Below are 27756 nucleotides of genomic sequence, written 5' to 3' on the forward strand. Positions count from 1 at the left end.
TTTTCCTTACATCCTATCAAACAATATAACGAACGACTTGTATCGAGAATGAATTCATGCTTTCCTTAGACGTTAGAGAGAGAGAATCTTTTTATACGCGAAAAAGATACATTAGACAGTCTAGCATGATTTACGTTACATGTATTTCAATAAAATGCAATCGACATTCGTTGAAATTATTTATATCTGAAGTCGCTTTAAATGCGTTGAATTTTATAATTTACTTTATTCTTAAAATCGATCGCGAAACATATCCATTTTTTATATGATTTAATGGGATCGAAAGTATTTGAAATTTATACAAGATTAACAGGTACGTTGAAAACGTTAGATAATTCATGGATAAAAATACCCACGCCGTACGTCAAATTTTTCGCTCGTTTCATTGTTCCGTGTAGAGAATTTTGTTTTAGGTCAACAGCCAGTAATCTGCCATTTTTCTTCGTGATGTTCGTTGACTTTCATTTCGTAGATTACCATTTGCCTTTCAATATGTATATATAAGTTTGGTCATTTCTCGTGCGCAAGTAATTTCGATTTGTTTCCGTGAGAAAAGAAACGTTAGACGAGAAAAACGATAACATGTACATTTGTTGACTCGAGAAAGGAGTGGAGCAATTTTGGAAAATCCTGGATTAACATCGAGTTCTTTCATTTAACCGCAAGTTCATTCGTTAAGAGTTTAAACCCTTTCCTTTCTCTGTTCTCCTGTACTGTACCTATTTAAGCTCGATATGATTTTATCTTATTACCTGTCGTCCCCGTGAAGACATTCCCTTACTTTGTCACTCTTTTCGTCATCGATTATATTATTGCATCGTTTATCGAACACAAATGGTTTACTCAAGAGGAACAAAGAGGCATCTGAATATCAGGTAAAACGAAACTTCTTCGTCGTTGTATATGCATAAAATAGATCAAAGGGAAATGTGCTTAGGTTAACGACGTGTCAAATAACAGCTGACATAGTAGCCAAGTTCATTTCGTTTGGATAAAATATCGTTAGCTATACGTATCGTTTTTTAACAACATTTCTCTTCAATTTTATTTTATTTTAATACAAAATGATTTAATACAAAAGTGTCAATGCTTCGCGCATCGATTCGAAATTATGAATCTTAGGCGCGTGTAATAAATAGAATAAATTATTTCCTTAAACAGAGGTTGAAAAGTAAGAAGACAACGAGAGGATAGTATTCAAGCCGGGGTTAGGTGGATCATGCACCCTACAGCCGCACGAGCTAGTCGGTCGTCCATACAATCTTCGATTCCGTCCGCATCAACCCCGTCGTCCCTCGTACATCCGCAGCAACAACAAATTCTTTATGGTCCTATAACTAATCCGACGTTAACTCTTCAAGCATGCGGAAGTGGTCTGCATCCCTCGTGTATTTATCCAGGAGCGCAACGTAATGCTAGTCTCGCTAATCCTACTCCTTTGCATATACAAGGTGTAACTACGTTTCCCTTTAAAATTTGGTTCATTTTAAATACTTAAAAAAAAGATAGTTTTAAAAAATATTACGATAATTAGTTCATCTTTAAACGAGTAAAAGATGTAACCGTCATTTGCACCAGATCAACGATTACATACTTCCACCGACTGCAACCTTTTTATCGACAACCACAGAATTCGTTTTATCACTGTTCGAGTTAATAGGATCTTGCTTTTATCGATTATATTTCCTTTTTTTCTTTTTTTTTCTTGAATTTCAAGAATATTTTTCTGTTGGAAGGAAAGGAAAGAATTAATAATTAATAACAGATATACAAAATGAATTTTGTGGAATGAGAATGATATTATCGTTGGTGAAAAATATTAATTGTTACCAATTATCGGTATCAATGTTTATGTTAAATAATGGTTTCAGTTTTCTAAGATTCTCGTACAAACCCATCCATGAATATAGGCAAAAGCACCAGATGGCAAGCCAAAACTAAGCTCGTACGAAATCAACAATATTGCCAACAACAACAGCAGCACCAGCATATTCAACAACAGTTATCCTACAGCCCGAAACCTTTGGTTTTGTATGATCAAACGACGAACAATGCTCCGATACCTTCACCAACTACTTCCTTTTTAATTGCTTCCTCGACGTACACGCATGGCTCTTTCTCTGGCGATCAGTACAATAATTCCGGAATTACGTTGATACCACAGCCCTACTTTAAGCCTCCGGAAGTACAAACGTTTTGTCTAATTCAAGATCGACAAAATATTCAGCAACAGGAACAACCATCGCACAGCTCCTATTATAATATCTCAGCTACAAACACTTGCAACTTGCAAGCAATTAATGGCAATTCAGCGTTTCAATTTCCTAATCTCAGCCCTTACACAGTTACGGCGAATTTCACCAACGGCCAAGTCACGGGTCCTGTTCAAACAGTACACTCTAATCAAATCTACCCTAATCATCCAGCGAGTTTAGTCTACGGTAGCCTACAGGGAGACAAACCTGTAGCCACCGCTGCCACACTTGACATTGCGCCCCTTAAAGTCGGCAAAAACAAAATACCTACAGTCAATACCTCTCGAGTTACCCCGATATCTTCTGAAAATTACGACGAATGGCCCCTTCAAACGATTACCTCTCCCTGTAATGACTTGTTCAACATAAAACCGAATACAGAGGATGAAGCAAACCGAGAAACCAAGACGAATTCTTCGGAAAAAGCTACATCGAACGTGTGTACAAAAGCGCAGGAGGAACATTATTCTGACGAATCGTCTACCAGCTTCGATTTTACGATCGAGGCTGAAAAGATGGTTTCAGCGCTTTGCAACATATCTTCGAACGATATTAATAAGGAGGAAACGAAAACCGAGAAATCCAATTCAACGCCGTTGTTTAGCGGAGCTGGCGATACCGCGTCAAATAAGAATACTTGGTTCGCCGAATTCTGTGCGGATTATGGAAGTGGTACGTCGATAGCTGTTCAAACGGACGGACCGTGCCTGGATAGGACACAGTATCCGGAACTGTTGCGAAAAGTCGTTTACTGGGGATGCACGGAAGCCGAAATCGTTTTAAATGATAGTTGCAAAACAAACGCCAGGTGCGGTTGGTTGAAAAATCTGTCTACCGCCACTAAAACAGCAGTTACCAAATCTTCCACTTGTTTCCCAATTTTCGCCGGAGATCGTGTTTTCGTCGGCGATCTGATAAACGCTTTGTTGCGCATTAGCAACGGTTGGCTTGTTCTTGATAATTATTTGAACAAGCAGCACTATCCAAGCTTGAACGATAAATTCGACTGCGAGTTGCTGAGATGCTTTCGTTTGTGGGAAGAGAGCACACACGAGCTACTGAATCAAATCATCCACGCTTTCTTAAAGCTCGAAGAAAACGGCAATGCTTCTAATTTCGATCAAAGACCAGAATCATTTGGAACCTCTTTTCCAGGTGACGTTTCAGTTTACACGAATCGCGACTTGTTTGACCCATCTTCAACTATAATTACATCGAAACAGAAGCCCGATAATAAAAAGAACAATCGAGATTTCAGTAACGGTGCGCAGCTATCGACCGGCAGCCTACGAAATTTCAGTCTGTACAATGCCAGCCAGGAGAAACAGTCGTCCCAAAAAGAATCAAAATTACGAAGTAAGTGGACCGTTACTGAGAACCTAACAATAGACAGCACGAAATCCGTGCCTGATATGTTCTTAGGGCACGCGGAACCTGTAGGTCAACCGAATAGTAGATTTCGTTCGAGAGGAAGCTCGTCCTCTGCCAAGACAGACACATCCACGCAATCGTTGAACGCAGAGTTTTTCCACCTGAGAAGCAAAATTCTTACGGAAAGCAATCAGGACCCTTCTAGACAATGGTTATTCAAGGAGAAGAAACAAGAATTCCCCGAAAATAAAGTTTTGCCGCAGGAAAATGCCGACACCGTGTTTAGACTACAGCGACAGTTAGATGAAAATTGTGAGAGCAATTATGCTCAAAAATGTTTATCGAGGGTAGAATCTTCGTTTCTGAACCCTTCCATTAGTTTAGAATCTATATACTTTCCACCCACCAACGACCACGAAAATTTGTATCCTAGTTATGCTATTTGTCCGCCGTATACGGTAGATTACGGTAGCAAAAATTCAAAGAGCTTCGAACAAAATCACAGGAATAAAACGAATATGGATTTGGTTTATGTTGGTAAATCATCCACGAGTCAACTGGAGCTAGCGACTGTGCCAAAGGATAAGATGACGTTGCTTAGCCAAATCGAACCGAGTATCCCGGAGAAATCATCGGAAGAGATGACTGCCAATTTGTCAGCTTGGTTCGCCAGTATGAGAAACTCTGATAACAGACAAATGCCATTTATGAATCCGGCGGATGTGAATACGGATACTGTTGTGCCACGTGGGTCGACGCGCGCAGAAATGTCAAAGAATACAATGGATCTCGGTAGCTGCATTAGACAGTTGCATATCGACGCAAATCGTCAGTTCCAGACGCTGCAAAATATACAGAGTGTTCAGACTACACCCTGGAACGCTTATAATTTGATCAATAATCGCGTTCAAGTGCAACAGGTACCCGAAGAATATGACAGTTCCGAAGATGTTCGAGTATACATGAAACCAGGAAGTTACAACGTGCCAAAAAAAAGACATCAAAGAAGATCAAATCGTCGTTTAGAGAGCTCCGCATCTCGAAACGCTGCCAATGGGTCCTCGAACAATCACCGCAATCATTACGTTAACAACAAAGAGAAAACGTTTTGCGCTCCGGCGTCGTCCACTCCTGTGTCTCGACCTACCGCAACACCTATATCTAGCGATGTTAATACTTGCGTAAATACAATGAAAGTGCCTTTCCCGGCGACTCCGATCGTACCACCTCCTACCTTCTCCCTTGAAAATTCACCTAGGATTTTAAAACGATCCGATACATCCAATTATACCGTGTCGGAAGATGTTACTTGGAAAGCAGCTTGCGCTTCCGCTGAGATTCTGTTAGAGGCGTTGAACGTAAAAGAGGATACGGACTTTAAGAAAACAGAGATCGATCGAATCGACGTTAGCGAAAAGTTTGAGAGTGTGAAAGAGAACGAGAACGACGATACAACGTCCCAAGCGGCGCAGGATCGTGAAAAATTAGACGAAAGCCTTTCGAAAAATTTGAAGGACAGTAACGATGGTTGCGGAGGCGTTTCGAGCTACGAAGCGTCCGAAGATGACTCGGGCTCCACGAATCATTTTTCTCTCAACACAAGTATCAACGAAGCTCTACAGTTGTCTGGTAATAAAAATGGTAATAATTATAATCGCTTAAAGTTTATTCTAAATATCACTTCTATCGGAAAAATATTTTCATTCGAAACATACGCGTATCGCTTTGGAACTAAAAACGTAAGTCATATGTATTCTGCGTATTCTATACATTCTACACGACTATCATATTACTATGATATTCAAGCAGAGTATTTCATTACTTTCAATGTCCAGCATTAATTCTAATTGTTTAGTGAAAATAAAATTTAATCGCTTTAATACTAGAAGGACGGAAATTTGAAAACTTTAGATTTTCATAACACGTAATTGTAAATTAACATAGACGCAACAGAGAGGGGGGGGGGGAGAGAGAGTAAATCTGCTTTAAAGAATAATAATAATAATAATATAATATATTTAGAGTAAAACAAGCTTTACTATGTATTTGTTCCGTACGTATAAAATATTGAAATATTTAGAAAAGTAAATGGAAACATGTGTCTGATGTCACATTAAGGCAATACTTCCGTTCTTCCAGCATTAAATATCGCAATATTTTATGCAGCTACCCGTTAACAGGTTCTAGTAAAATGAATGTAAAAACGGATTCGTGGTTAATCAAAACTTTGAACAACGCTAACATGGCAAACAAGCAGAAACGACGAAAAAACAATGCCGTTCCACATAGCTCAGAATCGTCAAACAGTTCCGTAACAGAGAATGAACAGCCGACTCCCGTTGTTTCGTTAGTGACCAACAGTACCGTAACAACAGTCGCAACAACTACGACGGTGAAGAATCTTCAACAGACTATTTGCTCAAGGAAAAGTTCGTGCATTTCCTTAAACAATGGCCAAACAACGTTAGGAGAGGCCGAGCGTGTCATAGGGAAGGCAACTTATTCAGAGACTCTTCGACGTTGCGCATCCTTAAGTACATCCTTCTCGGAGAAGAAAGAATTCTGCAAGAAGAGCAAATTAAACATCGCCAACGTATCGACGATTTGTAGCACTGTAATACCGATCCCTGGGCGCAAATGTCAAAGAAAAGATTTCGAAAAATCATATTATCTCTTGCATAATAGATCTCGTAAATGTTCCGGGAAGAAAGCTACGAAAAATTTCGAGGTCAATGATACTCAAGTAGAGGGAACATCGAAATCTACAATCGCAACAAAACACGGGAAGAAACGAGAGAATTCTGGATGCATCGAATTTTTAGACGGGAAATTTGGTGGGAAAGCCAGTGACAGAGGTTGGTCCGTATGGTATAGCTCGAAAAGAAAACAGAGTCTCAGTCCGCTTGCGCTTAGCAAATTAGAAATGATACATCAAACAGTTTGGCAAATGGAAGAAGCAGAAATTTTCAAGTGTCCATCCTCAGGAAGCAATAATGGAAAACAATCTTCTTCTCACACGGTTAGTTTCTTTGCATATGCCCATTTCTCTAAATCATAAATGGATAATTATATAATCTTCTTTTAGATCGAAGACTATTGTAAAGTTATTAAAAGTCCAATGTTCCTGGAAACGGTTGAATACAAACTAAAGAATCGAGTTTACCATAAAGTAGAACACGTGGTTAGAGACTTTCGTCGTATCGTTTATAATTCAAAATTATATCACAAGGTACGCAGGTTATTTTATTTATCGATTTTCTAATCTTTGCTAGACATGTAGAGAATCAAATTAATATGATTGAGTTACGATATATGGTCTGAACTAATATAGTTTTTAAATAAATAATATTTAATATTCATCGTGGATATAATGCAGTCAATATTGCATAGGAATTTGAATAAAGTGGCAAGACCTATTGAATTATAGACTATAAAATTCCTTTAATCATCTGATCGCAGGATAATCATGATCGAGTAAAGACAATTGAAATACTGTCGAAGAAACTCGAAGAACTATTCGAGGAACATTTTGCGAGTTGGGACTTCGATAATATTAGCGGTAGTCCAAGAGAAAGTTCGCCGGTGCTGCATCGATTTAAGACGGCTGGTCAAAAACCGGTAACTGGGCGTTACGGCAACACGAAGAAATGTCCGTCTTCTTCCATTACCGATAACATATAATATTGCTCATTAGAGTATATGCTTTCTGCGACATCAAACTGCGCTTGGAGAATTATCGTGTCTATCATTCATGGTGACATTTTGTTGTGCATCTATAATTTATATTGCTATTAGATTAACAGATAACTGATTGTATCGAGTTTATGTAAAATTGTTACATTCGAAATTAAGTATATCTGTAAGGATCGGTCATAATAATACGCTCTAGTCACGCATCAGTTCGTATTGTTGTCGCATCGTAAGCGTTCTACGGTTTTCCTTTCGTAATGCAGCTTGCTACGTTAAAACATTTTTCGTCTATTTCCAAACAAGTGAAAGTTTAAACGCTTAGTTTTCTGGTACATACCTTCGTATAAGATAATGCATCTTAAATGCGAAACAAGACGATAGTTACTTGCTCTTTTTATATCATTGATATTATACATATATATATGAAAAAAGATAGTAATACGAATTACTTAATGACGTTGCAATGATCATAGCCCACAACTTGAGAATACTCAATTATCACTAAAAGAAAAATAATTTGAACATTTTGTCCTTCATCCAGATTGAAGCATAAAGCATTAAACGAAAATAGCGAAAACGATTGAAATATTATAAGAATAAAATAATTTTCCATTTGTAATGTGATCGATATGCGTAAAATATATAAAAAGAACTACTATAATATAAAATTGTACTGTCAAGCAAATAAAAAATTGACCAAATAAAATAGTTGAAAAAAAATGGAAAATCCCGCGTTATCGCGATGAAAGAAAACGCATGCGCAGTATAACCTTTATAATCCAGTAAAGTTAATGCGCACATACCGTAGAAATGTCAGTTCAGGTAGTATGCGCACATGGATTATAATAATGTCAAACACAGAGGGAACAGAAAGATGGCGGTCGAGCGGTAATTTTGTGATGCATGGGGTGTAGTCTACAAATGGTGTGCCTTACATTCCCAAGGGATTCGTCAAGATCATCATATCATCGTGCAATGTGACTATATACTGGAGACGACCGTCCTGTGAAGCAGACCGTGTTAAAAACGGAAGGACAACAACGGAGACGGATAGAAGAAAAGCAAAAAGGTGTGAGAGAGGAGGAGAGTAGAGAAAGAGAACGGACCCAGTTTGTACGTAACGAGAACGAGTGTAGAAGCGGTTCATTGCTCCGCTCTGACTTGTCGCCAAGATGGATTGGGAGTCGATTACGATGGCGAGTCTTCACCTGACGATGACCGAACATCAATATTATGAAGATATTTTTAGTTATTGCTGTGAAAATGCAGACAGCGACAGTGTGCCGGTGATCAAAGTTGCCGAACTACTGCGCTCGGCGAATTTACCAGGGGTTGTCACGATGAAGGTAAATTATATCAACTCATTGTACGTAGTCTGTCAGCTGTTGGTTTTCTGTCACACACGCGATTGCAATATTGAGATCATAACATCTCTTTAATCGTATAGAAGTGGACGTTTAATTTGTCGAACGTGACGTGATATCGGCAAATTACAAAGGCTTATGAAGGTTAGAATTAAGGAACTGTTACGAAGTGATTATAAGTATCCTAATTAAATGACCAACTAAACAGTTACGTACTTACATTTCCGAATAAAAAAATCAGTCAGTATTTTTACAATAGTTTAATGATCGATTTTTTCACAATGACAATACCGATATGTTATTATTCTCAATATGTATATGTTAAAAATTTCTAGTATAAAATTAAAAAATAAAAATTACAATGATCATCGAATGTATGAAGATACATTTGCAAATTAGTTTAAAGAATACATCAATTTCAGTATTTCTCCAAAGTTTTGCAAAATAATAAAGTAGTGAGAAATTTCAAATTTCTCAAATTTAAACAATATTTTTAAAATACATGAAACGAACCTTATGTTAATAGTTTATTTCAAATAAAGTAGATTGATGATAATATTTAAGATATTTTATTTTGTTGATAAACAAAGTAGAATATAAAATAAAAGTATGAATTGTTTGAGAATTATTGTCAAATGTTATTTGAGCATAAGAAACTTTTATATTACTTTCGTAAGTATGTGTTATACATATATTAAAGTAATTTATTGCTTCTTGTATGATATTCATTATTTGTAAGTAATGTATTATAGATATGCACAACTATAGATATAAAAATATTTATGTTTAAATTAGACATATTTAAATAAAATACTAATTATGTTTATTTGCAAAATAAATTCTTCTGATTTATAGATATTGGATATCTGTTTTGGAACTGAAGCAGCACACATTGGTACACATCTTGGAAAGAAACAATTTTATGTACTGTTGAAACTTGTAGCAGCTCATCAAGCAGGACTTAGTATCCGTAAAGATATAATTACTATGCCCTTGGATGTTATTACCTTACCAAGATTTACTTGGCCAGCATCTGGGGAAGAAGATGGTAGAAGAAGTTCAGATTCAAACAGAGCTATAAAAGGTCATCGACATGCTCCTGAGAGTACCACAGAAAGTGAAAGTGAAGCAGAATCTCCAAGGGAAACTGGCGGTAGTACAGATTCACCTACTCCAACAAATAGTATAATACAGGAAAGAAACAATGACATAGGTGGTGAAACTATATTAGATTCTGTATCTGGAGGTTGGCAAGGATTGTTGGTATCTGAAGAGCAAAGGCAATTACTAGGAACTGAAGAAGAAAGTTCAGAACGTCATAGCAGTGATGAAGGTGAAGGAGATGGTGATGGCTCATTTCCACCTGAAGAAGTATGGATAATTAGTGATGAACAGCGTGAATATTATGCTGCTCAATTTGCACAATTGCAACTTGATCCTGAGGGGCTTTTACATGGTCCCATAGCCAGAACATTTTTTGAAAAGTCTGGACTTCCTTTAGGAGAACTTAGTCGCATTTGGCAACTCGCAGATATTACCAGAGATGGAGCGTTGAGTTTACAAGAATTTTTTGTGGCTATGCATCTTGTTGTGTTACGAAGAAATCATGTGCCTCTACCTGATGTCTTACCTCCACCCTTATTAATTCCTTTGCTTAAGCAAAAGACTGGTCCACCACCTATTCCACAAACTACAACTACTCAAAAAACTCCACCTAATACTACTGGTACTCGTGAAAGAAATAAAGAATGGACAAAATTTGTTGATTCACCAACTGGGACTAGCAGTTCTTTAACTAGCCCAGGTTTGCAATTAGTGAATTTTGATTTTCAAAAATCTGCTGTTGAAAAAGATCCTAAAATTCTACATCCGGTGCCATTACGTTTAACACCTGAAGCAGCGATTCTTGCCTCTGGAGCAAATGGTAACAGTAGCAGCTGCACTACGTTGGGAGATGACGATCTCCAACGTACTGCAAGTGCATTGGTGCAACGACCTCTCATAAAAAAACCACCTCCACCTCCTGAAGAAGCTATTATAGTAACTCCAAAGAAGGAACCACCACCTCCACCACCACCCAGACCATACAGAACACATGCAAGAAGTTCTAGTCTTGATCTTAATAAATTAGGTATATGTTGCTACCAATACTCTGCGATACTTTTCATCTGTGGCTGAGAAAGCAAAGTTTTACGCTTCAAACTGTGCGCGTTCTTGTAGGGAAAAATGGTCAAAGTTTCCTTGGAGCACCTCCGCTAGTTCCACCAAGAATCTCTCCTGGAATTGTAAGTACTTTTATCCATTTTTTAATCATTCTATTACCAAATATCTAGATTAAAATTATTAATAATGAGAACTACATTTAATTAAGCTGCTTTTTATGGATCCGCACAGTAGATATTTCAGATACTTTAGATGTTAACAATGTTATGGATTCGGAAAGTTAAAATATGTAGGCAAAATTATTGTTATAAAGAAAATTTTGTCATGTATCTCTACTACAGACTTCACCTCGAAAATTGGTTGGTCAAAAAAGTGAGGGAGAAGGACAAAAAGCCTTAAATGAAAGTCAAGGTTTTGTTGCTGATTTTTCTCACTTTTCTCCAAAGAGCGAACTACCTGAAAATCCACCTCTGGAAACTCCACAATCACAGCAATTTACTGGTGTCTGTGGTGCATTTCATATTTATAGAAAACCCAGTCCAAGTGAGTTTTTCATTTTCTTTATTTTTCTTATTTGAATTTCAATGTACAGAGTATTATCATCTCTTAACTTTTTGCTTTATTTACAGAGCGAGAAGGAGATGAAGATGCTCCTAAGGATGAATTGGAAGAATCAAAGAAATTAACATTACAAGAATTACGGGAGAAAAATGCTGAACTGCGATTAGTTTGTGAAGAATTAACACGAGAATTAGCTAGCGCACTTCAGGAACGTATAAATCTTCGTGCGAAGCTTTTACTTTTAACATGATGTAATTTGTTATCATTTGTAAAAACTCCAAATTATGAATTATTAATTTTTCCTAAATTTGTTGTAAAATGGAGTAACTCATGTGTCATGCTAGTCTAGAGTATTTCCTTTTGCAAAGTTTCGTACATCCACAACAGTTAGCGTAACCAAAAAATAACATTACAGAGCAGATATTAATAAAAATTATCCAATGTTAAATATTCAACCTATTTCTATCGTTGATTACTAAACTATTAGATTTTAAATGTCCCTTTATATATTGTCCATGTTTTAATAATGTATGGTTTACTAATAGAAATATCTAAATTGCTCTTGAATAATTGTGTTATTGAAAGGAAATGGATATTTCTTTCATTCTAAAACAGAAACGTTGAAGAAATATCAATGAAAATTCTTTGTGGTTACGCTATTATTCACATTTTGTCCTCTTTCACAGATAATTCCAGCGTGCATTATAGAAGCGTGGGTACAAATATTGTAGTAACATCTGCCACTCTCTAGTATTCAAATGTTACAGCATTTTAACGTTCAAATAATTTTAAAAACTTATATTTTTTATGCATAGTACTGTACTAAATTGCTGAGAAATAGTTCTTTATATATTACAAAGTTTTTAAAGTTGAATAATCGCATCAAGCTATAGTGAAAGCTTGATGATTATTGTATACTACAAAACTATAAAAAAAACATACTATAAAAGCGAGTAATAGATATTTATTGTTTACGACAACAAAATAAAACTGTATTTTCGTATTGCTGTATCATCAAATTTTTCACAGCATGGCATAACAAATTGGTATTCCTAAAATGTAACAATGTATTTCATTTCGTGATGATAATTGTACATAGCAAATAGAATTAGAACAAGGAATGAGAGAAAATGAAGTCTGCAGGAACAGAACACTCAAAGAATAAATATACTTTAAAAAGAAACGTTGATACTTTCAATTTTTATGGACTACTTTTGTTCTATTTAGATTATTCAACGTATTGTTTTCAATAGGAACAAAAAATATTACATCATAAATCGTATGACATAATTTGCGTATAAACGTAATGTTCTGCAAAATGTTTTGTTCGATATCTCATTATAAAAACTAATTTAATATAAATGAGAAATATAAAGTAACTATTCCTTGTGCCATATAATACAATACTTTAAGAATATTGTAATTAATATTGTAGCCACTTCTGATGGCCAGAACTTTTGTTAAAGTTATTTAGAAATATTCCAATCAATAATCATATTGAAATATCTTTTTGTAAATGTACAGAAGTTGTACAGAAGTATATGAGTTAACTATTATGTAAGTTAACCGGAAGTTAACTGTTGATTTATTCCATTCCTACTATTCATATAATGCTGTAAAAATGTATCAATATATAAGAAGATAAAGAAATGTTCAAGGACTAAATAAAACATTCTCTTAGTTTCATAACAATTTTTATTGATATCAATGTGTTGAATGGCAAATAATATTACAGGAAGAAATCACAAATATGTTAAAATCTTGGTTGTGAATGTTGATGAATGAACAAAATGACAAAGTAATTGAATGTAACATACATTACTCTTACTTAGATAATATTATATATGATCCAAGAATAATTTACGTTACAGTTGACTACGTAACTCTCATAAATGTGCATTATACTTGCACTTGAATATATTTATGAACATATTTGAAAACCATAAACAGAAATTCGAATTAAGTAATGTGACAAACCCTAAAACCAGCTTCCTTTTGTACTTGTTTTGCCTAGATATTATTAGTTACAACTATGTAATGTGCGAAAGAAACGGTTTACTAAAAATATTTTCAATCTTACATTTTCAATTGTTGGTTGGAAACTCTACTGGTTATAATGTTATTTAATCTGATGTATCTATAAAATAACGATATATAACTCATATAACATTATCATATAGAACAGTTTACGAAATGTGTTACATATAAATATGAGTAAAACTTTAGTTATCTTTCGTTTGTATGTACTTAATTAAATCAACTACGCGGTTAGAATAACCATATTCATTATCATACCACGAAATTAACTTAACAAAGTTATCATTCAAAGGTATACCGGCTTTAGCATCAAAAATACTGGAGTGGTTATCACCAATAAAATCAGAAGATACTACATCATCTTCTGTATATCCCAAAATTCCCTTCAAGGGTCCTTCAGCAGCTTCCTTTATTTTAGCCTTAATAGCATCATAGGATGCAGGTTTGGCAAGTCTAACCGTTAAGTCAACGACCGATACATTATGTACCGGTACACGGAATGCCATACCAGTCAGTTTTCCATTAAGGGCTGGAATGACTTTACCAACAGCTTTAGCTGCACCAGTTGCAGCTGGAATAATATTTTGTGCTGCACCGCGACCGTCACGCCATAACTGTTATGAAACCAAATAGGGAACATTAAGCATGATGGAACAAAAACCAATTATAGAGTGAAGAAATATATTAGAAAAAATTTGATATACCTTTCCAGAAGGTCCATCAACAGTTTTTTGAGTAGCAGTAATAGCATGTACAGTAGTCATAAGACCCTCAACGATTTCAAAATTGTCATGAATAACTTTAGCAAGAGGAGCTAAACAATTAGTAGTGCAGGAAGCATTAGAGATAACTTTGTAACTTGGATTATAAGCTTCCAAGTTAACGCCAACAACAAACATAGGTGCATCAGCTGACGGTGCAGAAATAATAACTTTCTTTGCACCACCTTCCAAATGAGCCTAAAAGATTAAAATAATTATTTATATATGAATACATTTCTTTCTCTCTCTCCCTTTTTAAAATAAATATACAGGTTTGTACATACAGAAGCCTTTTCTATTGTAGTAAAGACTCCAGTAGATTCTACAACATATTCAGCTCCAGCTTTTGCCCATGGAATAGCTTTTGGCTCACGTTCACTGAACACAGCAATTTTATTGCCATTGACAACTAAGCAACCATTTTCAGCTTTGACCTCTCCCTTAAATCTTCCATGAGTGGAGTCATATTTGAACATATATACCATATAGTCCAAACCAATGAAGGGATCATTAATAGCTACAACCTATTAAAATTATAATAATGAAAAGAATTGAAAGTACAAAAGCATATGAAATTAACAAATTATTTACCTGGGCACCACGATCAAGAGAGGCCCTAAGCACAAGACGGCCAATGCGGCCGAATCCGTTGATTCCAATTTTGCTCATGTCGTCTTCTTCTATGCAACTGGAAAATGTGCGGTTTAACTTTTGATAACATATTTTTGACTCGGCATATACCAATTTGCTTTTATAAAGTAATTTTTGTGTGATCGATATAAGTGAAGTTAATCTCGATATTAACGGCATAACCTCAAATAGGTGTAATATATTTTTTCGATTTATAATGATTTTATATTCAGGATGTTATTTGGTATAATTAAATATAAAGCATAGCGTTATTTTTTTGATTAGATTACAAATATAAAAATATTGAAATATAAATAATTCATAAAGTAAAATACACATATATGCATATTTTGATTTATTGTAAATTCAATTGTGTTTTGTTGTAAATATTACTATTCTAACGAAAACATGAATAATTTAATGTATAAACATAGATACATCAAATAAAGTTGGATGTTTCTAATATTCTTGCATTAATATTAAAAATAATTTCTGTAGTCTGTATTATTAAATTAAACAATTTATTACAAACAGAAATAATATTATAATTCAGATATTTGTCTTATAAAACAAGGTTTAATACTAAAGGTCACTCAAGGTCAATAAGATCTCTCAACGCCAATTTGTACTTAAAGACGAACGTGACCTTTTTCACATATTCATGCTTCGATTTTTACGATGATATATGTATGTACATGCATATATTTTATATTCAATATTATTTGTAATAATATTGAAACATTACAAAAGAAATGTATGTAGCGGAATGTATATTAGTATGTAAAATGAACCGTATTACTATCTTATTCGATTTAAAAATTGGTTACTATAATTTATATTTAAAATAAAACTAGTAGCTTTTAATAATTGTTTAAATTTTAAAATATAGCTTTTAGATTTTTTCAAAACATATAAAAATACTGATGTAACGGTAACAAAATCTATTGTTGTAAGAGATTGCGTTACATCAAATTAACAGCACATATGTATGCATAAAAGTAGATTTTTTCATAAAATCAGAATCTTTCACAAATAATTTCATATTTAATAAAGTTCGTGAATTCTGAATCTTGTTTTTAAATAATTAATGTTGTATAATGTCGAAATCGAACAAATTCGTAGTAAGTAAAAAAGTTGGGTTACGTGAGTAGGAATGAAATACATAGCATATATGTAACAAATATAATAAAACCAACGCTAATAAAAATTGAAATAATGTGATTCGACGAAAAGACAAATTCGGACATATTAGAAAGTTATCAGTACACGTTTTCGTAGAGATTCTGGAACAGATTTTGTATCTACTGTCGCAAAAACTATTATAGAAAGATACTTAGTTTGAATGACGTCATATCAACCGGTGTGAATAAAACGTACATATATATGTACTAAGAACATGCTATGTAATTCTAGATATAAGCAAAATTCTGAATTTTATTATTGTTTTATTAACATCAGTTGAAAGACTGTAGTATATTGTATATAAATATGATGTAGTGAAAAAATTAAATTGTAGGAAAACATACGATAAATTAAGAGTAAGTTATAAACTAGTGGTACTTACGTGAAAGAACAATCTGAACGATACGCTTACCGCAAAAGCAGTGTCATTTGAAGGGCAGGCAACGTTAATATAACCGGTACCAGTTTTAGGCGTATGCGCTGTAACCGTTCCTTATTTTCGTACATCATCGGTTATTCTCGGATCACGTGAGTACACGTTCCTATCGACGTATTCAGAAGCCGCTAGATTTAAATTTGTTCTCGTGTAACATTTGTATATTAAAAATGAATTAGATAGATAGAATTAATACAGATTTATTTTCATTATATTTATACAATATATAAACCTTCTCTATTTAACAATTTTATTTAGCAAACAAGATATACATACATATATAGAACAAAATGCAATAAATGAAACTTTAATGCAATAGTGATCTTTTGTTTAAAATTAATAAGGGATTAAACTTATAAGAGATACATAAATTAATAGGAGATATGAATAGAATACATATTAAGATTACCTTGCATAAAACGTAATCTTATAATACATTTTTGTTACTGAATGAAGTAATTAATCTTCACTTTCATCTAACTCCTGCACAGGTACTGGTATATTACCGGAATCAACTTGATACATGTATTGTATCAAATCCACTATACGATGTGCATAACCATATTCATTGTCATACCTACAAATATTTATATTTTCGTTTAATTAATTAACAAACTTTATATTTACTTCATTAATTATTTTATGTTAAATTTTGTTATGTATTTATATTTAAAGATTAATCAGTTTGAAAATTTGTTACAAAATAATCTAAAGTAATTGAACATAAAATTTATTATTTTACAATTTCAAAAAGAATTTGATAATAGTACTTATATCTGTATATATAAATTTCAAATGCATATAAATGTAATTTATGTACATATACGAATAATAAATAATTAAGAAAGATTTATATTGCTTGTGTTGTTATTTAAATTGATTATTATATTAATGGAAGAAATGATTCTGTAAGTTCACAAAAGTCACAAAATATGGTTTATGAAATAATATGACTTGATAATTACCAGGCAACAACTTTGATGAATGTGCTTGTCTGGGGAATTCCAGCTTTGGCATCGAAAATACACGAAAAGCTTGTCTTATTGAAGTCGGATGACACACAATCATCATCTGTATAACCTAATATACCGTTTAGATCATTCTCTGACGCTGTTTTCATTGCTTCCTTCACTTCTTCATACGTTGTCGGTTTATTAACTCTAACATTAATAAAACTGTATAAATGTGTCACATGTTGCCATTTGATATTTGTTTGTATTAATTTTATAAATTAAGGAAAGTTAATTACAGTTGATGTAAAGCTACTTTGTTCTTTAATATTAATGTTTTTTGTTTTGAAATCTCGTAATATTATATGTGATATATATATATATATATAACATTTTTACTATAATCAAATAAATTACTGTAATTGGCATTACCGAAAAGTCATGTCACATAAAGAAACATTTGAAATTGGTACTCTAAAGGCTATAGCAGATATTTTGCCTTTCAGTTCAGGAATAATTTTATCCAATGATTTGGCAGCACCTGAAGACGTCGGAATAATATTTTGGAGAGCACCCCTACCATCTCTCCACAACTACAATACAGATACAATTATAACGTATTTTCTTAAATTAGTAAAACAAATCAATATGCACAAGTTATATCAGTAAATGTTAAAGTTCGAATTAGTTTCGTTCGTTCTAATATTATATGAAAATAAAAGAACTTATTAAGTTAATCATTAATCGTAATCAATTCTTAGTTACTATCTCTATTAATAAATAATATAAAATTATTGTTTTTTAAGTAACGTAAACATTAGATTCGACGACAAAATTTGATTTATTTTAATAGCTGCGATACTAAGGACAAAAAATACATTATTCTATTAAAAAGTGTTTTTATTGCTATATTAGGAACGTAATACTTTTCTTATTAAGTAACATATTTTATTTCTGTAATATTTTTTGTGTAACACATTAATAATACTAATTGCTTCAACGAATTTATAACTATTAAAAGTACGGGTTTTCATGAATAAAGAGAGTTTGATAAAATATTTCGTAAATACCTTTCCTCTTTCTAAGGGCCCATCTAAAGTTCGTTGCATCGATGTTAAAGCGTGTACGCTACTGATCATTACTTCAATAACGTCGAATTTATCATGCATCAATCGAATGATAGGTGCTGCACAGTTTGTTGTACAAGAAGCAGCTGATATTATTTTACCTTTTTTTGGATCATAACAAGCATGATTTACACCATAAACTATCATTGATGCATCTATAGAAGGTGCGGTAATAATTACTCTTTTAGCTCCACCATCCATATGTAACTAAAATGAGGCAGATGTTTCCTTTATTCTCTAGACATTTATCTTATGTAATAGAATTTAAATATATTTTTATAAATTTTTTACGTATGTATTACATATAAGTTCAGTTTTTTCATGAAATAGAAAAATTTCTACTCTTTATAATGAGTTACGAAGTTTGAATAATAAACGAAAGCTTTCTAAGTAGCATTATAATATAGACGATTGTACATATTAAATCGAGATTGTAATACAACTATTAACAAATACACCAAAATTATAAATAATAGCTATGGAGGAACAATCTCTTTTCTTACGCTTGCTTTTTCTAAGGTAGTAAAAAGCCCAGTAGCCTCAATTACATATGTTACACCTGCATCTCTCCAATTTATTTTACATGGGTTTTTTTCTTGAGATGTAGCTATTTTGTTGTCTTCAAAAGAAAAAATTGATTCAAGTATTAATTTCGTAAGTTTGTGAATCTATAATTTATTAATCGATCTTTTGTACTTATATTACAATGATATATTTACTTCAGTATATCAGTAATACAATATGTATATAGTATTAAATACAAAGTTTGTTCAGCGCCAGCTTTAATTAAATTGACTCAAGTAAAATATAATGTATGAATTATTAAATATACCTCCGATAATAATAAATCCATTTTCACATTCCAGCTTTACAGGATAAGGACCATGAGTCGAGTCAAATTTAAATAAATATATCATATAATCGGTTGAAATATACGGATCATTAATCATCTTAACCTAATGCAATATATTTGTTTTACACTTGCTTGATATTAAAATATTTGCGTGTAAATGTAATTTTTTACTAATTCGTTACCGTAACATCCTTTTCAAGACAAGCACGTAAACACATTCTTCCTATTCTTCCAAATCCATTAATTCCTACAAATGCCATAACTTTACGAAAATGTTTCCTAGTATCAGTTTATAATATTTCAAAATTATATACCGCATTTGTATTGTACTTATTTTAGTTGTTCTGAAACGTCAAAAAGTCAATAGTGCGAATTTGTATACAAAATTGAAATGGACATATCGGGAAGTAGTTTTTTTATCAAAATTTGTTCATAATATAATAAACATTTATGATATAGGGAAAGAATATATAATATAAACTTGTCATATTATGATTAATGAAAAATTGAATGAAAGAATGTTAAATTCGGTTATAAAATAAATTGTCATAGTTTAGAATTTTAGATAACATCTTGACAATTTGAAAGTATAAAATAATATCTCAAGAATAAAATAAATTTTAACTGAAGTGTAAGGAATATTAAAAAATATTTGTGTATAAAACTTAATGTTTAAGGTTATTGGTATAAAAATACAGCACTGATTAAGCTAACATTTCAACTTTCAAGGTCATTTCAAAGCCATAGTATGATAGTAGTATATATATAATGCGTCTTAACATCAGGTACAACAGTATGAAATCGAAAATACGTAGTGTCATTTACAGAAATCAAAGTGAGCTGGGCTTTTTGTCAAAAAATAATTTTTTGGGGAATTTTTTATATCGCAATTTGTAGCCAGTTGAAATCTGCTTAACTTTTATTCAAAACATTTTTGTTGTAAAAATAAGGGTTTGAAAAATCGTAACAAGAATAGCATAGTACCACATGCATACATATATCCTGTATGTATATAATACTATTTGTAGAAATACATGTTTTCAAAATCGTTCGACTTATGTTTGAAAAATTAATTTAAAAATTCATGTAAAAATAGGTAAACATTTTTTGAGTACGAAGCATCATGTAACAGAAAGTAGATTTTGAAAATTCGTCAAATATTCGTATAGCTGATTTAATTAAATGTGTGTACCATTTCATAGTCGGTCATTTCTGTCGATATCAACACTTGTAAATATTAACAGCAATGTGAATTAAATGTTCTGAATATATACACAGTATAGTATATATATGTATACATGTGTATTTTGGAATCTTCCTTTCAATATCCTTTGAACGAATATCGTAGAAAGACCACAGTAATAATATTATTATCTTCTTTTTTTTTGCCCATACACATCTACTACGACCATTATGAAATGCGAAATAGTTTGATATTGGAAAGCAAACATCAACATTGTTACAAGAGAGAATTAATCCCAAGACGTTCCTTGGTGAACAGTATTACACATGCTCGCAGTCAAGGAAGTCAGTTCAAGCTGTGAAATACCGAAATGGATATTTATTATCAGAACGGTATTTATTTAAGGAAGTTCGACGGTAAGTGACCTAATATTATTTTCGATAAAATTTGTAATATTGTAATAGTAGAATGTGTATGCTATACATATTATTAAAACGAATAAGTAAATTATGAAGCATTTCTAACATTTTGTAGCTTGAAGAAGACATGAATAATTCATAATTTAAAATAAAATGTAACATATTCTAATACCAATTAAACATGGAAGGTTCACTACAGGAAATTACAGAAAAAATAAGATACAAATGGCTTTCTAATAAAACGTTGAAGGTAATTTGTTGCAATACTTAACTTTGAATTACATTGATATGATAAATCATATTACGTATAGCTATATTCATAAATAATATCATAAATTTCAGTATCATTTAAACAACTTCGGCCCGGAAAAGAATATTCGTAAATCAAAAGAAATATTTTTCATTAAACACTCATCATAAAAGACAAATTTTTCAAGAAAAAATTCAATTTTTGTTCGTACATCTTTATTATATTAAACAAATTTTGCACTACATATGAAAAATGAAGTCGCGTCATAGTACAGAACAAGAAGGAAGGGAATATTTGATACAATAAAGACAATGCCTTAATTTCATTTGAACTGTGAAATGTATATAATTATATAGTAAATTATTTATTAGTACCTTCCTTTTTAATATAAAAATTCATGATACATGTTCCTAAATGCAAATTAATATTATTAAAAATTAGAAATATCATTTGTACATTAAAATAATTGCTACAGTAAATAATTAATTTCAACTTTTAAATTTTTTAAAATAAAATATTTTACAAAACCTTATTCAGTATACTACAAATGATATTTGTATATTTTAATGACTTAATATTAATTTGTATATTTTACATGTACAATTTTTATATATTAAAAAAATTGGTACTAATAAATTTTATGCTCAATACATTTCTTAAAATAACTAAAAGTCATCTTTCAAATATTAAATAATAAAAAAGAAATTAATAAAATGTTTCATTTGCACTATCGGTGCAATATTAGTACTTAAGTGTGTAAAATTGGTCAACTCACCTTATGACTGTCCTACATTTTTCGATGACATATATTGTAAACAGGACGAACTGTTTCCACCTAAAGTTTGTGATAAATAATTGAAAAAATTTATTAAATATTTAGTTAAATTTATAAAAGACAATTTGACTGCTTCAGGTGAATATTAATCTGTAGCTAATCTCTAATTTCTTACATATAAAGGTTTTACTGTTGATAATAAAATGGTAATATGCAATGTATTTGGCGTAGGTAATCAAATTCTGTATGTTATCAAACAAAAATTACGTACAATGTTAGAATAGAAGTAAAAATTTATAAGTAATTGTATTGCAGACTACAAGTCATTAAATTCAGGAATCCTTTTCATCATTATTATAATGATGAGTGCTTTATAAAGGATTTTCTGATAAAATGACTTTAAAAATAATATAACTGGTATGTTTAATATTTCAGATATTTAGTGTTATCTACTTAGCTTTTAGTTTATTTGTTCAGATTAATAATTATATAACAATTAATAAGTATAATTATATATTCTCATTTAAAAAAACATTTATTTTTGTTTATAAAATATATTAAAAATAACAAAATTACATGTAGAAAAAGTAGATATTAAAAATAGATCAAATGTGGTCTTTGAGAAAATACATACAGTACATATTGAGAAACATTATTTTTTTAATAAATTGTAAATGAGTTTTCAAACAACTGTGTAAGATCTTCCTTTGATTGTTCTCGTGGTGCCAATTTTGTAATACGATGCTGAAAATAATGTAAGGCTGGATTAGTAATGAAATAAGCTCAAAGATTATTTATAGCTTCAAAATGTGTGAAAAAAATATTGTATGATCATACAAATAATAAAATGTAAAAATTATGTTATTATGTGACAATTGTATGAATTCGTCATATATAGCAGTATGAAATTTCAAAAATATGGCAAATTTATTTGATTGTCATAATTCATAATGTATAGTGACTAATAAATCACTACTGCAAATTGATTGTGGTTTTTCTATCTACCAAAATATGTACACATGTTTTCTGGATGAGAAATAATCTTAAACTGTTCGATTTAATGAAATTATTGAAATTTAAAAAAATATTTTAATTTGCAAGAAATTGTTATCTGTTTATCAGTTTAAAATTCCCGTTTTTTATTTAGAAAGTTACTAAAGACAAAAATTTGGGTTCCTAGAAGCAATTAGTTTACATTTTCGTTACATATATTTACTTATTAATCAAAATAATTAAATTAAAACTTTGGTGATATTTGAGCGGAGTGGAAACACGCGTTTCTTAGTTGCCATCTTTGTGATGTCACAAGTTCGTTTCTTTCATGCATGGCCGTATACGTAACGACCGTGCTCTGGTGTGTACGCACGCCGGTTGCCGGAGTAATATATATAGCTTGTTAAGAAAATGTGTAGGGCCTTCGCAGACATGTAACATTACGCGTTCTTCGGTTACATTCGGTATGTGGTCGGAGACGTTCGGTTTTTAAAATTTTTAATTGCTTCTAACTTTTTCCTTTTTAACAATTTTTAAGAACCAGAAAATATGTGTCTAAAATTTCTGTTTCCTGAATTCATTTACATAATCAGTGAAAAATGTGCAACAACCGAATTGAGCTATAATAATTATAAACAGTGTGTCCTGCAAATATCTCCGAATTTATTTATGATACTAGAAAAAACGTATAGAGGTCAGCTTTGCTTTTTTAAACGGGACCCTATGTTTTAATGCATTAATCGGTCCGTCTTTGAAACTATTCAATTATTGAGACTATTGAAACTATTCAAAGACGGATCGATTAATGCATTTTGGAAATATTCGCAGGAATTGATTTAAATAGGACACTGTACATAATTATATGTCACATTTTATCTAATACTAATTCAGTGACGATAATTGATTGATTGTGCCTTAGAAAAGGTGTAAAAAGAAAGGAGCGAAATAAGACCATGATCATAATGAATGTGTATTCTGACGAATGAAACATCTCAAGGACGATATAACTATGTTATATATCTCTTAATAATGTCAGAATGTTAATTCGTCAGAAAACACACCATATCCATATCGTAATAATGAACCTTACTTGTGGTAGTGTGCCTTCGACTAAATTAGGTATGTCTTCCTTTTTGAAACCTAATTCACTCAAACCATTTTCAATTTTCATCACTTGCATGTACCCTTTTACAACGTCTGATAATATTTTGCCAGCATCACTTTTTTTAGCTCGGTTAATATTAGCACCAAGTAATTCCGCAGCTTCTAAATGCCTTTCTGCACATCCACTCCCAGTAAAAGAAAATACAGCAGGTGCTGATATAACAACTGAAAGACCATGTGGCACTATAGGATGATCTTTGTTATAACCCTACAATAAACAATGCATCAATATTATAGTTCAACAAATATTTATTTAGATATATTAAATTAATTAACCCTATATAATTATATAGGCAACAACATAATTTAATGACAATAATTGCCAATAACTATCTGTTGTATTTAATCATATGTACATTTATTTTATATCTATTGTATATGGCATAAGATGTGATTTTAATGTCACTAATCATACCTACTTTAATTTTGATAATTAACATTTTCCTTAATTCTTACATTTTTGTGTAACACAAAAATTTGCACTTTTATATTGTAGCAATTTAAGTATGCAAAACTGTGAAATAATGCATTTAATATGTGCTGCTTTTACGAACAAGTTAATAAAATTATTATCTTTTCTATTATTTAAAATTAAATGTACATACCTCTGGCTGAAAATTATGTACATTTCCACTAATAGAATAAGAAAGTGCATGACAAAGGTGAACTCCAGCATTACCAAATCCAACACCTGCCATGGTACTTGCAAGATGCATGTTACTTCTAGCTTCAAGATCATCTTGATTATATACAGCTCTTTTAAAATACCTATTTTGTAATTGGAAGTAATAGAGATACAATATGAAAACTATACAAATATAAATAATCCTTAAGAAAGTTATAAAAAGAAAGTAAATTATGTTAATGTAGGCCATATTAAAAATATTAAAATTTATATTCTTATGATATTCTATTTGTTTATTATAATCGTTATATACTTTTTTTACAACAAACAATTACATACTTGCACATTATTTGAAGAGCATATTTCGCCCACACATCACTAATAGGGTTGCTACCTTGATAGGCTGGTCTAAGAATTGGATTGGGAGGACAAGCTCTTTCTGTATATGGTATTGCAGTAAAAGATTCAAGAGCATGACAAAGCACATCAAAACCAGAATAAGCACAGACTCTTTCTGGCATACTTAATGTATGATTTGGATCAATAAGACCTAAGGTAGGTCTCAGAGCTCTATTGTAATTAAAATTCTCAAAATAAATAATTGTTCTGAATAATTTGAATTACAAATAACATTTAATAATATATAACACACATGTACTCATTCATACACAAAATGTAAATTGTTTTCAATTAAATAATAATTATATTACAATATTGTTATTTATATATCATATCAGTATCTTTTCCTTGATAAGATCATTAATAATAAGTTACCTATTAGCAATTCCAGTTTTGGCTTTAAGTGGTTGATAATCAAAGATAGAAACACCAGTTGTTTCTGAACCAGTACCAGAGGTAGTTGGTACTGCTATTAATGGTTTTAATGGCACTGTAATTGGTTTTCCTTTACCAATTGGTTGATTTACGTAATCTAAAAAGTCTGCTTGTGGATCAGAACTATAAAGATTTGCAGCTTTACAAGTGTCCATCACTGAACCACCTCCTACCTAATAATAATATTAAACCTATATTAAACTTCATAGTAAATAAATAATGTTATTAATTTATAGCCACAGCAGTTAAAACTATAGCTAATCTTATAAATTTTAAAAATATAGGAGTAATTATCTTAATTTTTTCTTCTTGCAATGCAGATTTGATAAAACTAATTATCTTCCTAATTCTTTATTTCTCAAAATGCAGAATTGCTGCTTGCTAGTTAAGAAACATAAGAATATGTCCTAAATATAATTTAGAAAAATGAGACTGATAATTTTCAAATAAGATTTGCGCATATATTTGTCTCTTACCGCTATAAAAGCATCGAATTGTCCACGTTTAGCGAATTCAATGGAATCTTTCAGACTTTGTTCTGTGGGTTCTACACGTACACTATCATAAACTGTAGTTTGAATTCCATATTTAGTAAGGCTGTCCATAGCAGTTTTAAAAGGTGGTAAATTTATTAAGTTGGAATCTGTCATCAAACACACATTCTTTGAATTAAAATTTTGCATATCCATACCGAGTTCTTTTGTAACACCAACGCCATACCGCACTGTAGAACAAGCCATCTGCAATTATTTTAATCAAGATGAAATTAATAAAACTAATATTTAAGTCAAAGTTTAATGAATAAAAGATGTATAAATTTAACTCCAGTGCTATTTTTTATACTTTTTATTTGAGAAATATGAATCAAAAGAGTAAAATAAAGGAGAGTGATTTGTTATTGAATTTATTATTAAATTTCTATTTCTTAAAAATTCAGTAAAAAGCATCATATAGGCATCACAGACTATTGGAAAAAGCACAATAAATCTAAATATATATGTTGGATTTTACTATAAATTTCACATGACAGCATAATATGATAGTGTTAAAAATATTTGAATGAATTACGATCTCCTTTACATTTTATAGTCATTTAATGAATAACAGACTTAGCTTCAATATTAGGTCATTTGTCATGAAATTTTGAAAATACATACTTCAAATGCATATTCTTTTGCTGGTATAGCACTAGCTACTGTACTACGAGCTTTGCTTAATTCATGTATAGTTGTACCTCCTGGATTTCCATGAGCTGGACATTTACATCTACAATTTTCATCAATTAATACCAAAAATATTTAATTAAAATTAACTTAAAATACAATAAGAATGCCAATGAAAAGACAAAATTATTGATCTCAAAATATATAAAAATCTGTAGTATTTGTACATTTGTAACATGAGTATATTAAATACATATCAAGCACGTATCAAGTACGTATAATTAAATTTGTTACGTACAATATAATAATTTTGTTAAGTAATACAAATTTATTTATTTATTTATTATCAGGCACATTAATTATATATAAGTATATAATTGTTTAAAATTTTTAGTATAAATTATTTTATATTTTTTATATCATATATTAATATTATAAAATTAATAAAAATTGTAACATGTATCTTTTAGTATATTGTGTAAATATTAATATCATTAAATATCCTGTTAAGTATTATATAAAAAATGATGTGAAATTGTTTTAATATAGATGAAGTGTATAATATATGTATAACTTTGTAGGATTTAGAGTACGAATACAATATGAAAACAATATACATATGTATATGTACATGCGTATGTATATTACATATATATATATATACTCACGACTGAGAAGATATAACTCGCAATAGATCTATGATACGTTTTTTGGAAATCATCCTTTTGTAATATAATGTATAATTATAAAATAAAACAAGAATTTAAAGCAAAAGTATTAACTATATGTTTCAAGTATCCTTTAATCTCTTGCGCTGTTTTCTACTGAGCCTTCAGATATTATTCTCTTCTAATTATCTACTGTACGTACACATACGTGTGACACAATATTACGTAGATAGCAGTCAGTGCCGTATTAATATTATCATTTACATTCCCACTAACAAAAAATGTTTAATAACAATTTAGTC

At 31.3% G+C, this 27756-nt stretch overlaps 5 protein-coding genes and 1 long non-coding RNA gene across 14 annotated transcripts; 3 read left to right on the forward strand and 3 right to left on the reverse strand.

Annotated features, from left to right (window-relative positions):
• Nucleotides 1–132: 132 nt before the first annotated feature.
• LOC122572039 lies at nt 133–7927 on the forward strand. 2 transcript variants are annotated; one of them, XM_043736555.1, is made up of 5 exons: nt 133–875; nt 1162–5267; nt 5807–6645; nt 6712–6855; nt 7086–7927. In XM_043736555.1, the coding sequence occupies exons 2-5, from the start codon at nt 1901–1903 to the stop codon at nt 7305–7307; spliced, it is 4572 nt and encodes a 1523-aa protein (XP_043592490.1). In that variant the 5' UTR covers nt 133–875; nt 1162–1900; the 3' UTR covers nt 7308–7927. The 2 variants fall into 2 exon arrangements, with proteins under 2 accessions (XP_043592490.1, XP_043592491.1); XM_043736556.1 differs by having other exon boundaries at nt 133–5267; nt 5978–6645.
• Nucleotides 7928–8156: 229 nt separating this feature from the next.
• LOC122572040 (ralBP1-associated Eps domain-containing protein 1) lies at nt 8157–13096 on the forward strand. 3 transcript variants are annotated; one of them, XM_043736559.1, is made up of 5 exons: nt 8157–8662; nt 9536–10811; nt 10901–10965; nt 11290–11386; nt 11473–13096. In XM_043736559.1, the coding sequence occupies exons 1-5, from the start codon at nt 8489–8491 to the stop codon at nt 11652–11654; spliced, it is 1794 nt and encodes a 597-aa protein (XP_043592494.1). In that variant the 5' UTR covers nt 8157–8488; the 3' UTR covers nt 11655–13096. The 3 variants fall into 3 exon arrangements, with proteins under 3 accessions (XP_043592494.1, XP_043592493.1, XP_043592495.1); XM_043736558.1 differs by having other exon boundaries at nt 8162–8662; nt 11185–11386; XM_043736560.1 differs by lacking the exon at nt 8157–8662 and adding an exon at nt 8678–8824 and having other exon boundaries at nt 11185–11386.
• Nucleotides 13082–16458, reverse strand: LOC122572042 (glyceraldehyde-3-phosphate dehydrogenase 2). Of its 2 annotated transcripts, XM_043736562.1 has the most exons (5): nt 16397–16458; nt 14794–14890; nt 14487–14726; nt 14146–14400; nt 13082–14055 (listed from the first exon to the last, which is right to left on the reverse strand). In XM_043736562.1, exons 2-5 carry the CDS (start codon nt 14869–14871, stop codon nt 13627–13629), a joined length of 1002 nt encoding a protein of 333 aa, XP_043592497.1. In that variant the 5' UTR covers nt 14872–14890; nt 16397–16458; the 3' UTR covers nt 13082–13626. The 2 variants fall into 2 exon arrangements, with proteins under 2 accessions (XP_043592497.1, XP_043592498.1); XM_043736563.1 differs by lacking the exon at nt 16397–16458 and having other exon boundaries at nt 14794–14914.
• A 20-nt stretch (nt 16459–16478) lies between these two features.
• On the reverse strand, nt 16479–20736 carry LOC122572041 (glyceraldehyde-3-phosphate dehydrogenase 1-like). Of its 2 annotated transcripts, none has more exons than XR_006318351.1 (8): nt 19563–19718; nt 19360–19483; nt 19031–19146; nt 18471–18734; nt 17833–17993; nt 17416–17610; nt 16860–17027; nt 16479–16578 (listed from the first exon to the last, which is right to left on the reverse strand). XR_006318351.1 is itself a non-coding variant. In XM_043736561.1 (8 exons), exons 1-8 carry the CDS (start codon nt 20199–20201, stop codon nt 16910–16912), a joined length of 1137 nt encoding a protein of 378 aa, XP_043592496.1. In that variant the 5' UTR covers nt 20202–20736; the 3' UTR covers nt 16768–16909. The 2 variants fall into 2 exon arrangements, 1 of the variants encoding a protein (XP_043592496.1); XM_043736561.1 differs by lacking the exon at nt 16479–16578 and adding an exon at nt 20123–20736 and having other exon boundaries at nt 16768–17027; nt 19563–19642.
• Nucleotides 19971–21644, forward strand: LOC122572044. Its single transcript, XR_006318353.1, has 4 exons — nt 19971–20215; nt 20810–20979; nt 21098–21232; nt 21325–21644. It is a non-coding gene; the product is annotated as an uncharacterized LOC122572044 (long non-coding RNA).
• An 879-nt stretch (nt 21645–22523) lies between these two features.
• Nucleotides 22524–27684, reverse strand: LOC122571582 (probable hydroxyacid-oxoacid transhydrogenase, mitochondrial). 4 transcript variants are annotated; one of them, XM_043735519.1, is made up of 9 exons: nt 27455–27487; nt 26781–26889; nt 26344–26363; nt 26100–26266; nt 25564–25796; nt 25129–25359; nt 24770–24932; nt 24091–24372; nt 22524–22751 (listed from the first exon to the last, which is right to left on the reverse strand). In XM_043735519.1, the coding sequence occupies exons 2-9, from the start codon at nt 26789–26791 to the stop codon at nt 22668–22670; spliced, it is 1191 nt and encodes a 396-aa protein (XP_043591454.1). In that variant the 5' UTR covers nt 26792–26889; nt 27455–27487; the 3' UTR covers nt 22524–22667. The 4 variants fall into 4 exon arrangements, with proteins under 4 accessions (XP_043591454.1, XP_043591453.1, XP_043591451.1 ...); XM_043735518.1 differs by lacking the exon at nt 26781–26889 and having other exon boundaries at nt 27455–27684; XM_043735516.1 differs by having other exon boundaries at nt 26100–26363; nt 27455–27680.
• Between the last annotated feature and the right edge of the window lie 72 nt (nt 27685–27756).

The sequence above is a fragment of the Bombus pyrosoma genome, linkage group LG10, assembly GCF_014825855.1.
Source record: "Bombus pyrosoma isolate SC7728 linkage group LG10, ASM1482585v1, whole genome shotgun sequence".
Lineage (NCBI taxonomy): Eukaryota > Metazoa > Arthropoda > Insecta > Hymenoptera > Apidae > Bombus > Bombus pyrosoma.

What these genes read in the sequence shown, in the direction of transcription:
- LOC122572039 (XM_043736555.1), top strand. Translation starts at nt 1,901, where the DNA reads ATGAATATAGGCAAAAGCACCAGATGGCAAGCCAAAACTAAGCTCGTA. An exon ending in GTTGTCTGGTAATAAAAATG is followed by an intron (nt 5,268 to 5,806) that starts GTAATAATTATA and finishes ACCCGTTAACAG; the next exon opens with GTTCTAGTAAAATGAATGTA. An exon ending in ATTCAAAATTATATCACAAG is followed by an intron (nt 6,856 to 7,085) that starts GTACGCAGGTTA and finishes ATCTGATCGCAG; the next exon opens with GATAATCATGATCGAGTAAA.
- LOC122572040 (XM_043736558.1), top strand. Translation starts at nt 8,489, where the DNA reads ATGGATTGGGAGTCGATTACGATGGCGAGTCTTCACCTGACGATGACC. An exon ending in CAGGGGTTGTCACGATGAAG is followed by an intron (nt 8,663 to 9,535) that starts GTAAATTATATC and finishes TCTGATTTATAG; the next exon opens with ATATTGGATATCTGTTTTGG. An exon ending in CAAGAATCTCTCCTGGAATT is followed by an intron (nt 10,966 to 11,184) that starts GTAAGTACTTTT and finishes TCTCTACTACAG; the next exon opens with ACTTCACCTCGAAAATTGGT.
- LOC122572042 (XM_043736562.1), bottom strand. Translation starts at nt 14,871, where the DNA reads ATGAGCAAAATTGGAATCAACGGATTCGGCCGCATTGGCCGTCTTGTG. An exon ending in CTACAATAGAAAAGGCTTCT is followed by an intron (nt 14,401 to 14,486) that starts GTATGTACAAAC and finishes TTAATCTTTTAG; the next exon opens with GCTCATTTGGAAGGTGGTGC. An exon ending in TTGATGGACCTTCTGGAAAG is followed by an intron (nt 14,056 to 14,145) that starts GTATATCAAATT and finishes GTTTCATAACAG; the next exon opens with TTATGGCGTGACGGTCGCGG.
- LOC122572041 (XM_043736561.1), bottom strand. Translation starts at nt 20,201, where the DNA reads ATGACACTACGTATTTTCGATTTCATACTGTTGTACCTGATGTTAAGA. An exon ending in CTACCTTAGAAAAAGCAAGC is followed by an intron (nt 18,735 to 19,030) that starts GTAAGAAAAGAG and finishes GCCTCATTTTAG; the next exon opens with TTACATATGGATGGTGGAGC. An exon ending in TTATGTGACATGACTTTTCG is followed by an intron (nt 17,611 to 17,832) that starts GTAATGCCAATT and finishes TATTAATGTTAG; the next exon opens with AGTTAATAAACCGACAACGT.
- LOC122571582 (XM_043735516.1), bottom strand. Translation starts at nt 27,507, where the DNA reads ATGATTTCCAAAAAACGTATCATAGATCTATTGCGAGTTATATCTTCT. An exon ending in AAAACTGGAATTGCTAATAG is followed by an intron (nt 25,360 to 25,563) that starts GTAACTTATTAT and finishes TAATTACAATAG; the next exon opens with AGCTCTGAGACCTACCTTAG. An exon ending in GCTCTTCAAATAATGTGCAA is followed by an intron (nt 24,933 to 25,128) that starts GTATGTAATTGT and finishes ATTACAAAATAG; the next exon opens with GTATTTTAAAAGAGCTGTAT.